At 42.1% G+C, this 12,846-nt stretch overlaps 1 protein-coding gene across 2 annotated transcripts; it reads left to right on the top strand.

Moving 5' to 3' along the window:
* The first annotated feature begins 2,615 nt into the window (after positions 1 to 2,615).
* tspy (testis specific protein Y-linked) lies at positions 2,616 to 11,531 on the top strand. 2 transcript variants are annotated; one of them, XM_041799756.1, is made up of 8 exons: positions 2,616 to 4,012; positions 4,114 to 4,191; positions 4,269 to 4,380; positions 7,232 to 7,386; positions 9,058 to 9,134; positions 9,375 to 9,568; positions 9,858 to 9,911; positions 10,122 to 11,531. In XM_041799756.1, the coding sequence occupies exons 1-8, from the start codon at positions 3,050 to 3,052 to the stop codon at positions 10,160 to 10,162; spliced, it is 1,674 nt and encodes a 557-aa protein (XP_041655690.1). In that variant the 5' UTR covers positions 2,616 to 3,049; the 3' UTR covers positions 10,163 to 11,531. The 2 variants fall into 2 exon arrangements, with proteins under 2 accessions (XP_041655690.1, XP_041655689.1); XM_041799755.1 differs by lacking the exon at positions 10,122 to 11,531 and having other exon boundaries at positions 9,858 to 10,095.
* The last annotated feature ends 1,315 nt before the right edge of the window (positions 11,532 to 12,846 follow it).

Here is a 12,846-nt window from a genome sequence, read left to right as displayed (position 1 = left end):
TGTATAAATATATATCTATGTATAGATATATATATATATACACACACATATATAATTTATTTATATATAGTGTGTGTTTTGCAAAATACCTATCATACATCACATATATCACATATCAGAATATTCTATTACTGTTAAGCCCACTATTAATATTAAAATATGTGTTCTGTATCATACCTACATGTATGACGTTAAAAAAAAACGCATGAAAATCGGTTTAGTATTCAGCGAGTTATGATTGTTTAAATGCGCTGACACTTCATTGCGCCCGCCAAACAGATTACACTGAGTGGAGCAGGTGGCGCCAATAGGTAGTAGCGGTCAACTACTCTTTATTATGTCTATGGCTGGAGCTGGTCCAACTTGTCAAAAGGCAAGAGGAGGGGCACAAGATGACTGGATGTCCATGACTAGGCCCGCCCACAGAATTGGCTGGGCCCCTGAAAAACCCAGAGAATGAGCCCTCCCCAGTTTTGATTTATGAATGGGTGTTGGATCAATATAACCTGACACACCAAATGGATTTGTTTCACACATCCATCTGGGAAAGCTTCAATAAGAAACGTTTGAGAAAAGGCAGAGGATTTTAAAAAAACTCGGAGTGTGACTGGATGAAGGTTCTATCACATCTCTACGGGCCAATAAGAGCAACAAAACACGTGATGTAGCTGCTATCGAGCTGCGCGTGCGCAGCTATTGAGGAATAACGTGAAATATGGCGACTATAAGTACTCGAATTTTGTCGTTTTTGAAAAGAAATCAACTCACTGCTGTTCTTTGATCTTCTTTTAACAAAGAAATGTTGTCAAGTTCTGATAAAACTGGTGCTTTAGCAGCATCCACGCTAATCTCTTCCTCCATAACTGCACCAGCTCTTGCTGCTGCTTGTATACGTCACGACTCTGCTGGGCCCGAACTACTGCCCCTCGTCACTGATTGGTCCTGTCACTTTCTGAGCGGGCCCAAACTGTTCAGATGGGAGCTTTGCAAGATGGATTCGCCAGTGAGAAACAAGGAAACGGGCGTATCCATCTGCTTTGTAAGGTTAGGATCAATAGCATTCTTAGATTAAAGTTAGACTTTTTGCTTAGAAATAACAAAAACTGCACACCAATTTTTTTTTTTTAAATGGCCATAATCCTCTTCTGTAGCTACTTATGCACCAAGCAGCAACCTCCAGTCCTCAAAAATGAAGGCAAAGCAGAAGTGCAAAAAATTGCAACACTGCGAGTGTCCACTTGAGGCTGGCTGCAGGAACACCATAAGTCCCCGTACACAACACGTGTTAAAAAGACGTTTTTTACACTAGAAATAAACTGGTTTACAGCCTGGTTAAAAAACCAAACATGTCTCATTAGCAAATGTCTTCATGTCCTCTCACTGTATGAGGGATTACTTTTTTTTGTACCACAGTCATTTTGATTATAATTAGGAAAACCCCACTGTGCACTGATTGGCACTTCTCATTTGATTGACAAATAGCTTGACAGGCAGAAGCTACCTTTCTGTCAACCAGAATGCTAGCTAGCTAGCTGACAGGAAGTCGAGTTAATGGGAGATTTCAGGAGCAGCCTTTTCAAAAGTATATATGTAAAAACAGCTCATTTGTGTGTCAGAATCTTTCTGGCATAAAAATAGATTTTATAGGGCCTGATCTTATTGCTATGTAATCGATGCCTTATCTCTTTGTCTTAAGTTTCATGTTGTCATCCATGTCATTGACAGAAATTATGTTCAAAAATTACTTCATAACAGGAATACATCAAAAGAACCATTTCTATAATTTAGCTTAAAAAGTTGGCACAGTTGGAAAAACACATTAGACCAAATATGACTTGTAAGGATTCTTCAGTGGCTTGCATCAATTTTCTTCTATTATTTCCACAACTCGACCACCATCTGACACTGCCAACTGTTTCACTACATTTTTTTTAAAGCTCCTGTATGTTCACTTTTGGTTTGTGTTGATCTTGGCGCCCCCTATGGACAAAGTAGTGCCTCCTCTCTCTGCTGATTTTGTCCTATACATGCTTTAGCAGTGATTTCTGATAAAATAATAAATAAATCACCTTATTCAGTCTTTTAACAGTCACATTTATCAATCACGCCAAAAAAAGAACATGAAGGAGGAGGGATGGCTATTATGGCAATGTGCCATGAATCACTTCATCTGACACCCATCTACAACATTAGTTTCAGAGTTAAAAATAGCCTATCTATAGAAACCATCCATCTCCTCAATGATGGCTTCGTTCCCTTTTGTGCTTCATATCTGTACCAGTGTTACTTCCAGTCTGTTTCATTATATCTTCTCATGGTGGTTTAAATTCAGTCAGAACCCCTTGCAGCTCACTACTATGTGAGGCTGAATACACAGTGTACATTTATAAATAATCTGTGAAAGGATTTACGCATACATTGCGGAGATACCTCAAGAAAGAGGAAACCTTACACTTAAACAACATTGAGGTTGTTTGACAAATGCGCTGCAATGCAATTGCTCGCGTGCGCATTTATTCCGCCGCTATTGAAGGATTACCGAGTAAACACACCCTTGCAGCTGATTGGTGGAGAGATTTAGCGCGGCGCGCCGTAGCCAATCAGAGGATTGTTTTTCTGTCACGTCGGTGCACGGATAGTAAGCTAACGGATAATGCTAAATTAAACTAACATAAACAACCATATTTGTTGTTTAAGGGTGAGTAGCACGGAAGGGTACGATTATTTGGGCCGTGTCGTTCCTGTCGGGCTTTCATTTGTGGAAATGTGGGCGGGTATCACCGCGGGGAGGTAAGAATTGGGTAACGCGAGCTAACTCACTTTAGCAATAGCCTGCTAATTTTTAACGTTCCGCAAGGCCGCGTAGAAATACAAGAACTGCTTCCTGTTTTGGCTCCACTGAGGATGTAGGTTACATCACAATTTGAGTAACAAAATCAGAGCGATTATCCACGTAATTCGTTCAGAGGAGTAATCGACTGCATTGAAGTTAGGTTTATTTGAGTTTGCAGGCTACCTAGCTTGTTAGCTCTGAGGCTAGCTAGCTAGCATGAGTAAAGTGACGGGCTGCAAACAGTCCGCTGACTCTGCATCGAGGAAACGGTGTCCATCTCCAGACCAGGATGACGGTAGCACTATTCCCAGCAAGTCGTCAAAAGTAAGTGACGCATCAGACGAAGCTCGGGTTTGTTCAGAAAGTTGCAAAAACAACGAAGCGGAGAGTAAGGACAAAGCTGGAAGCAAAAGCCAGTCAAAAGATAACGAGAAAGAGCCAGATGCTGAGCAGAAGGATCAGAGTTCAAACAGCGCGGATGGCTCCAGTTCACTGCCTGTCAATAACACCAGCACTGACGATCACGATGCCAACAACTCAGAAAAGCCAGAATCATCAGATGCACATGGATCTACGGATAAAAAGGAGGATACAACAAAGACAGAACAATCAAAGAAGACTCCCTCAACTCTGGACCAGTCTGACTCAGCTGCCATAGCAGCCGCTGAAGCACTTGCCAGTCTCACAGGAGGAGATGGAGAGGACAGTCAAGAGACTCCCTGCTCATCTGAAAAGGCCAAGCAGGTGAAACAGGGGAGCAAATTCAAACAGCGAGGGGCCCACCATTCTTCAAAAGCAGGCTCGAGAACACAGGCAGCTCCTGCAGACAGCTCCACATCTGTTCACAGCACTGACAGAGAAGATGCAGAAAATATGCCAGAAGCAGATGAAGGTGATGAGTCTGTATCAGGATCTTCCTCCACCCCGAGCTCCTCTTTCCCATCAGACAACGAGGACAATGATGATGGGGAGTGTGCCATTGTGTCTGTAAAGATGGCCCCGGAGATGAGGCAGTCTGTGGCTCTCTTGGCGCAAGTGCAGATGAGACTGGAGGCACTTGAGAAGAAAAGTGCACGACTTCATCAGAGGCTTGAGCTGAAGATCAGCCGTCAGCGGCGCCCCCATTTGGATCAACGCAGCTCCATCGCAAAAACAATCCCAGGCTTTTGGGTGACAGCTGTATCCTTGAAATGAAAAATGTGCTATTTCTCCATGCTTTTGCTATGTTTAAAAACTTGCAACAGGTGTAATTTGGGTTTATTCTTAACTCTATATGTCAGCTGTTAAATCATCCTCATCTTTCAGCCCACATTGATGAGAGTGATGAAGATGCTCTCAGTTACATGACTGATCTTGAGGTAATCTTCTAACATTGACCGCCATTTATTGTATTTTTTAGCAGAAAAACTCTAACATTTTGTCATTTTTCTTTCAGATTGAGTCATTCAAGAATAACAAACTCGGCTACAGGATCCGCTTCCACTTCAGACGGAACCCGTACTTCCAGAACAACATCATCATGAAGGAGCTGCACCTTGGGATGGGAGGTAAAATGATTTTTTTTTTTAAATCAAGGTGTCTTAAGAAAAATGTTAATAATGACTCTTAAAAACTTCAGGACATAGGATAGGTATCTTTAGTCCACTGGAACCTTATGGTTTTGAGTAGCTGAGAACATTAAGTTGTTTGTTACAAAGATGTCAAGAAATTCTGAACCCTGAATTTGTGGAAATTTTTCACTTTGAAAAGAGGAGACAAATAACACATTGTCTGGAACAACTGCCAAAGTGATGAGAGCAAGGCCAGAAAATAGAACGCAAAGTTCAGTAAACTTGTCAACTTCACACCCACAGTGAGCAGAACAGGGAGGTTTCTGCAACATAAAAGTGATGATAATGTTATTAGAGTTGTTTTTTTCCAATGTGTTGAAATGGGTGAACAGTTTAATTCAACACTTCAAATAATGACAAGGCGGAAACGGTGTTTACCACATTTTGTAATATCTAACACACTTGTTTTCATGGTTTTTGCATATCATTTTGTCAGTTTCGATGGATAGATAAAGATAAAATTGCAAACTGGGGAACTGTGGGTTTACTACAGCAGAGCAAAGAAAGCAACACCTGCACTTTGCAGTAAATAAACCTTAAACAAAGAGAAGGCATCAATAAATAATGCTAAACATTAAGTCAGAACAAAAAGCAACAACGTTGTTAAAGCATAAGTTCATAAGTATAAACATGCGTTATAGGGAGTTAGGGTTGTGAATATTTAACACAGTGGTCACTGAAGATGCTTGAAAAAACATTTCACATCAGAACCACAAATATTACTTCTACTATTCTGAATCAATTCAAAATGTCTTAAAATCAATACTGTTTGTCATCCTTCATTTTATGCTAAGTACAGATTCAACAGCAGCACAGCAGACCCCTGCTGGTATTTTCTCCTGCACTCTCTCCACCTTCCCTGGTACACAGATGCAGCAGGAGGTGTGAGGCTGTAAGCGTTAGAAGTGCTACCTCTCAGTGTTGTTAACGTTTACATTGCTGTGTCTGATACAATCACACACTGCCTGCTCTGTCTATGGAGCTGTGAGTTACTCAGTCTGTCCAGTTATTCCAAAAGAAAAGTGTTAAGACTCACTATGGATTCTACAATCCCCTAGACAAGAGGAAGCCTGATCCGTGTGCTAAGCAAAAGTAATGTAGCCTACTTCAGGAACGGTTGATATGCTTGAGTTGACATCATACTGTACCACCCATCCATCCATCCATCTTCTTCCGCTTATCCGAGGTTGGGTTGCGGGGGCAGCACCCTAAGCAGGGAAGCCCAGACTTCTCTCTCCCCAGCCACTTCGTCCAGCTCTTCTCGGGGGATCCTGAGGCGTTCCCAGGCCAACCGAGCGACATAGTCTCTCCAGCGTGTCCTGGGTCTTCCCTTGGGCCTCGTCCCAGTGGGACCTGCCAAAAAAAACCTCACCAGGGAGGCGTCCAGGAGGCATCTGGACCAGATGCCCGAGCCACCTCATCTGGCTCTTCTCAACGTGGAGGAGCAGCAGCTCTACTCCAAATCTCTCTCCCGGATGGCCGAGCTTCTCACCCTATCTCTAGGGGAGAGCCCAGACACCCTGTGGAGGAAACTCATTTCAGCTGCCTGTGTCCGTGATCTCATTCTTTCGGTCACAACCCACAGCTCATGACCATACGTGAGGGTAGGACTGTAGATTGACCGGTAAATTGAGTGCTCCACCTTTCGACTCAGCTCTTTCTTCACCAAAACAGACCGATGCAGAGACCGCATCACTGCTGACGCCACACCAATCCGCCTGTCAATCTCCTGTTCCATTCTTCCCTCACTCGTGAACAAGACCCCAAGATACTTGAACTCCTCCACTTGGGGCAGGATCTCATTGTAAATTCTCATTGGTGGAGGGGTTTGCATGTCTCACTGACCCTAGGAGCTATGTTGTCGGGGGCTTCATGACCCTGGTAGGGCCTCCCAAGGCAAACAGGTCCTAGGTGAGGGACCAGATGAAGTGCAGCTCAAAAATCTCATATGGCGAAACAGCAGGACAGTTTCCACTCTCCCTCGCCCGGACGCAAGCCTGGGAGTGGGGCTCGATGGCGAGCGCCTGGTAGCCAGGCCTACACCCACAAGACAGAGGTAGGAGGGGCCATAGAGGTCGGTTGCCATGTGAGCTGGGTGGCAGCCAAAGGCGGGGACCCTGGGGATCCGATCCTCAGCTGCAGAAGCTGGCTCTAGGGACATGCTGTACCACCCAAAGTTAGAATAACTAGAACGACAGACAACTTGTGACTGACACAGACAAGGAAAATAACAGGATCTATGGTCTGTTTCATGTCAAAGACTGGTGTTATGGTTTGATGAGTGACCATGTTAATTCATATGAAATTATTGAGCAATTCAAGCTCAATAAATCTCATCCTTGTTTAAGGTTGTACCCTCCTTGGTCATATTAATGCCACAAATAAAGGCTAAAAATGTATAATCTTGGACACATTTTATTAAGCTTTTATTCTAAAATAATAATTTGCACAGTGTGCACAACACAGCAGACTGGAGGAGGAGCTGAAACAAGCATCCCTAAAAACAAAATAACCGCCAGCATTTAGACTGAATAGACACGTGAGATATTGGAAATTCATAAAAAGTCTCAATTTGGACTTTCCAATATTAAGGCTATTAAAAAGATTTTTTTTAGCAGAGCCAATATCATCCGATATGAATGTTGAACCAATGCATCAATGCATTTCTAGTTTTCAGTTCAGATGGTCCAGAATAGAAATAACTGAGCTCTTTCTAAAACTACACAAGAGTCAAGATGACTATTGATGTTCTCAGTCACTCTCTGATCCTGGCTGCTCCTCTTTACAGGATCTCCCATGTCCTTTTCCAACCCCATCCTGTGGCATCGCGGACAGAACCTGACAGCCCACAGCGAACCCAGGAAGTCACATCACGGGGTTTACAAGACCTTCTTCAACTGGTTCAGTGACCATAGCAACCCAGGACAAGATGATGTAGCACAGGTACGACTGGCTGAACCTTCTGAGCTCTAAAGATTCAGGATTAAACAGGGGAGTGCAAAGATCAGTTAAGAATGTTATTCACACTGAGATCTCTTGCCATTTAACTTGACTACTGTATTTGTTCCGATATATAAGGACTTTGGTAGAGTTGATTTATTGTCTAATATGCCTTCTTTTAGCTTTTTACTATTGGATGTTTTCAAGTTGACCTATTCCATCCTATACCAAACAAACGGCAAAGGAGCAGCAGGCAGAAAACTGCATCTATTAATATTCTTAATTTTTATCATTGTAATGGGCCATGTTGAGCCACTGTCACAGACACAACACATTTATTGTTGCTGTAGAAATGCACAGTACCAAAGACTGCAACATAAGCTTTAAACTGGTACTGGGGGCTGCTGTTCTGTTGCTGTAGCTCATTTATGTTCTGCTTACTGGTGATTAGACCACATTTATTCTCAGCTGAATCTAATACATGACTCCACCCCCCAACCTCCACCCTGCAACCAACTCCCTGTTTACTTCTTGTCCAGAAATAAGGACATTACTCATTAAAAATAGATTCCATAAGGATTATTTACTTAAAAGTAAACCAGCATTTTAACTTCATGGATGTATTTCACACAATGAGGGACAAAAACTCTCATCTTGAGGAAGTGGGCTTCCTGGTTGGGCTGACATTACATTACTCTATTGTAAATCTGACTTTAGGCCAGACCTTCCCCCTCTGGAAACTGGGGGGGTATCCAGAGACGAGGTTTGTTGCAGACGGCTATTTGTCGAAACAATCCTGAGGTGTGTGGTGTCTGCACAATTATTTTTACTGCTCCCTTCCACGTCAGAGCCTTCCCAACCTCATAGATAAAATATTAAACAGGGTTTTTTTAGATTATAGGTTGGACTGCCTCAGACTGAATACCCACAGCAGCCAATGAGAGCGTGTGGACTTGAGAGTGTCACCAACCGGATGTTACAAACTTTTTCAGCTTACAAAAACAAACATCTATGCCATCATCTCAGCCAGGATTTCATCCTCATTCTTCACCTGTTTTTTCTGCAAATTTTACACATACCACAGCAATCATCCAAGGATTTTGATTGTCCTCCATATTTGTTTGTCTTCTGACGTCATATTTAAGCAAATGAGTTTCACATTTCTACGTTTCACAAGATCACAATGTATGTGGATCCTTTACTGTGAGATTGTGACTACATTTGGCAGGTGTGTGGTCTCACGGTGTAGCTGAGTCACCTAGAGTGTGTATTTGGAGGATTTTAAGATGAAAAAGTAATTTTAGTCCTACTGATTTAAGATTTGAAAATTGTCCTTTGTGTTTTGCCTGCTTTAATAGCAGTAGCTCACAGAGTGAATTAGGAATGTCCCTTTAGAGTTTAAACAGCTGTTCTCCCTCATTATGGGAAAGCCATTCATTAACAAAAAAATGTGGTTTGCTGTTTGGTAAATACACCTTATGGAGTATATTTTTATTTAAAAAGAGTCCTCTAGCTGTAAGAAGAAGTAAGTTAGAAAGGTGGGTGGCACTGTGCAGCTCACTTCTGGTCAACATCTTGTGTTATTGTTTTGATTGTGGCAGCAGGATTTACATACTGTGCGTTAAAACCACTTTACAGATGTTATATTTAAATGACTTCTGTGTTTGTGCTCAGATACTTAAAGACGACTTGTTCAGAGACCCGCTGAGATACTACCTCACTCCACTCTGGGAGCCGCGGGAGAACGGCAGGTAAAACGTGCTCACACACTAATACAGCATAATATGTAGTCAGTGAACGACCTACTTATGAAGCTATAAACTCAAGAAATATTTCCGGCCCCAGGGCTTTTAGATTATAGTTCATGTGTAAAATTTTGCCAGTTTTTTTACAGAATCTCCTGCTGGTAAGACCAGGTGGGATGCATACCAGAAGATTGAATATTTTAACTATTAATAGTAGACGTGTGTTTTTGTGTGTCAATTCTTCAGTGGTGGCAGTGGGGCCAGAGCAGCTGACAACAGCAACGGAGACGATTGTGTAGTGATCTCTGACTCGGATGAGGAGCCTGGTGAGGACACGGGTGAGGCAGAACAAGGTCATAGTCGGGAGGAAGGGGAAGAGGAAGAAGAAGAAGAAGGGGCGGAGGAGGAAGAAGAAGGAGAGGAGAGGGGGCGAAGCGCTGGTGAGTATAAAGTGAAAACTTCAGAAAACAGTTAAAATCCCACTGGTCCACACAGCTGGCTTGGGTACAGTGTTACAATGACATTACAGAACATATCAGATTGGATAAAGAAATGCATGTTTGTGCTTATTTTTGTGTTTGGTAACCCACAGTATTTTTGTTTTTGATTTCCTGAATCAAAGACGAGAGCTTGTAAGATCACAAGTTCTCTAGCTTGTGTTGTAGCTGAAGTAGAAATGTCTGGGTAATGCAGCCTAAACTGAATAGACAGGAAATATGTCCCCCTCAGATGAGAGCCCAGAGGAGGGTGAGGAGGATGATGCTGGAGAAATTGTGATTGACGGTAAGATCCCACTCTTAACAGCAGCGCTGCTAAATTATCACTTAAGACAAACTACAGATTTGGGACCTATGGGGATAAAAGCTCTCTTTCTTTGTCATTTCTACTTTTAATACAACCTGATTGACTTTGATTAAGATTATGGGGTGTACTTAAAGACTGTTTTTATACCAGCAAAGAACCTTTAAATTTTAACTTGTTTTTGTCTATTAGGCTCTGATGACAGTGAGCAGGAGGAGGAGGAGGAGGCCTGAAGGGAGGAAGAGGAGCTACATGGGACCAGTGACAAGAAAGATGCAGAGGATGCCTTGTTAGGCAAAGAGACCCAGAGCAATTAATTGTGATTTTTATGCACAAAACATCTGACTTGTTTGTTGTTTTATACCTAAAAAACATAGAACTCTTTTAATCAGGGTTAACTCTAATAATAAAGCCAAGGCAGCATGTTTCCCCCTGTTTTATACAGTGCTATGTCTTCTGATGTACCTATTCACCTTTTGCAAAATGTTTTTTTTTTTTTTAATCAGTTTTTGGGCATGTCCTGCCTGTCTAATCAAACTAATGTTCCTTTATATGACGTGGAACGTACTGTTGAATCTATACACAAACATGTGCACACATTGTTGAGATTTAGTTTGCCGTAGGTGGCACAAAAAACAAAAAAATGCAGAAACTTAAAGTGGCATTAATAGTGATCATTTACATGCATTTTTTTGTCTGTTTTTAGAGCCGACATGGAAAATAATTAAAGTGTTAATTGATAAAACGACAGTACATTTCAGATGCAACGAGTACTGAACCAAAATTAGTTCTCAGGGATCATAGTGGTAGTTTTAATAAACAGACATTGATGGTTGTCACACATTTACACTCTCTGGTTAATGTTGTTGGCTGTGTATAAGGAAACGTGTACTCTACTGTAGTAAATAGGAACAGATTCTGTTTTAATATGCTACCTGTTTTCTTCTTCTTCACCTCCATGTCTGGTCTTGTCACCTGTAAACCACCTCTGATGTTGAAATCATCATGTAGTTTTTTGTGGATATTTTACCTTTTTTGTAACATGCTCCTGTAGTTTTTGTATTTTTCCTTCAGATTTTAACTTAATTTACTTTCTGAAACATTTAAAATTTCTTGTGATGTGTTTTTATGATTTTTTTTGTGTTATCTTTTTAAAAAGAGCATATTTATTACTCTGCTTTTCTACACGTCTACATTATGGCATGCCCGTGAGCATGATCTGTTAGACAGGATGATTACATTAAGGCTTTCTTTCTGTGCAGTGTCGGTAAACGTCTGTTAACTCAAACCAACACCACCAGGTGCACTGTAACAAAACTAGTATTTGTATTTGCTTACTTTTCTTAGCAATGACCTGTAAATAATGTTTCAGCTTTGTCTTTTGGACAGGACAACTACACCTGTGTAATCCACGGATAAATTTATCAAATAATCTGGACTTTTTCATAAACATGATCTGAAAGGTATATTTTGTGTGCTGTGTTTTATAGAACACTGTAGTTTATGGAGACCTACTTGTTTGTTGCTTTGGTTTCATTTTGTTTGCTTTGAGATAAATGTCCACCTTTTGACTCAGACCTAATAAAATAGGCAGTTGTTTCACTTTGTTGTCTGGTATGCTTTATGTACATTTATAATGCTACAACTACTTACCGTATGATAAACCTGCACTTTAAATGTCAGGATAAAAAGTTCTTTACAAAGGTAGCAAAATATTGATAGAATAACTAAGTTATCAGAAATTAAAGAATGTTATGAAGCCATTAAAGGGACATGGGCAAAGAAAAATTATAGGGAGTACATGGAAACTATCTCAAGAGATTCCTGCACTCTGGTGCTCACAAGAACATATTGCATACACCTGAGAATGTTTCTCTCAATCCGAGCTGTCCTTAAGGTTTTATTTTAGACATGCACGCAACAGCCATTTTGTTAGGCACTTCTAAGGGGCTGGATCCTTTTTAGCTCCCAGAATGGCCTATTTGTTATTTTAAGACATTTTGGGGCTTTTTATGCCTTTATTGTTGATAGGATGGTGAGAGCCAGAAACTAGAGAGAGAGAATGGGGAATGATGTGTTAAAGGAGCCACAGGCCAGTTTTGGCCCAGGCCACCTACATCAAAAACTTCAAATAGCACCCTTGGAACCACTTGACGTCTGCGCGGTGCTCTTGGAGGTGGGGCTGGCTTGCTTTGGCCCTGCTCAAGAGAAACTGGTGATGGAAAAGCTAATTAGCACGGCTTGGTTTGGCTCAGTGTGGCTCAAAGCTGCAGTGGAAAAGCCCCCATCATCAAAGTCAGCATCCTCTGTACATGGGTGTACAGTGGCAGGCCTGCCCACTGTATTTGTACCTGAAAAGCTCAGTGATTGGTCATATCAGATCAGGTATGGCAGTGTAAGCTGGTTTGGCGCTTGGCCGTGTCAACCTTGGTGCTGTACTTCTCTGGCCTCCTGATGGCCCTCCTCCAGGCCTGTGCCAGGCCCATACTCCATCTCTACAGGTATCCTCCCAGCTGCTCCCTCCATAAGGCATGTGACCATCCCCGGCGTCTGGACCAGTCCACCAGGTCCTGGGCCCCAGTATGTTGTGAGCTGGACTAGGACCAGGAAAGCAAGCCAGGTACCCATAGAAGCACAGCTGACCCTTCCAACCATGCCCTCCTGAGCACGTCAGCCTTAGCTTTAGACCAGTGGTCTTGCCAACAACACCCAAAGATGCGCCAAAGAGAAGTTTCCGCAAAGGATTCCAGTTGATGCCTCTGGCCATCGGTCAACATCCAGGTCTCAAAAGAGTAAAGTGAGACCAGAAGTCTAAAGCCACACCACTGTGTCTTGGCTCTGGTAACTGGGCATACAGGGGTCTGTATGCTCAGTTACCAGAGCCACCACACAGTAGGTTGTCCCAAGATTTATTAAT

This window comes from Cheilinus undulatus, linkage group 11 (assembly GCF_018320785.1).
Source record: "Cheilinus undulatus linkage group 11, ASM1832078v1, whole genome shotgun sequence".
In the NCBI taxonomy this organism is placed as follows: Eukaryota; Metazoa; Chordata; class Actinopteri; order Labriformes; family Labridae; genus Cheilinus; species Cheilinus undulatus.
The sequence above is the reverse complement of the archived record's forward strand: the minus strand, read 5'-3'. Positions and strand labels throughout refer to the sequence as shown.

Excerpts from the sequence above, each read along its gene's own strand:
- tspy (XM_041799755.1), top strand. The coding sequence starts at position 3,050 with ATGAGTAAAGTGACGGGCTGCAAACAGTCCGCTGACTCTGCATCGAGG. Across the intron at positions 4,013-4,113 it reads CAGGCTTTTGGGTGACAGCT|CTGTTAAATCATCCTCATCT; the intron begins GTATCCTTGAAA and ends TCTATATGTCAG. Across the intron at positions 4,192-4,268 it reads GTTACATGACTGATCTTGAG|ATTGAGTCATTCAAGAATAA; the intron begins GTAATCTTCTAA and ends TTTTTCTTTCAG.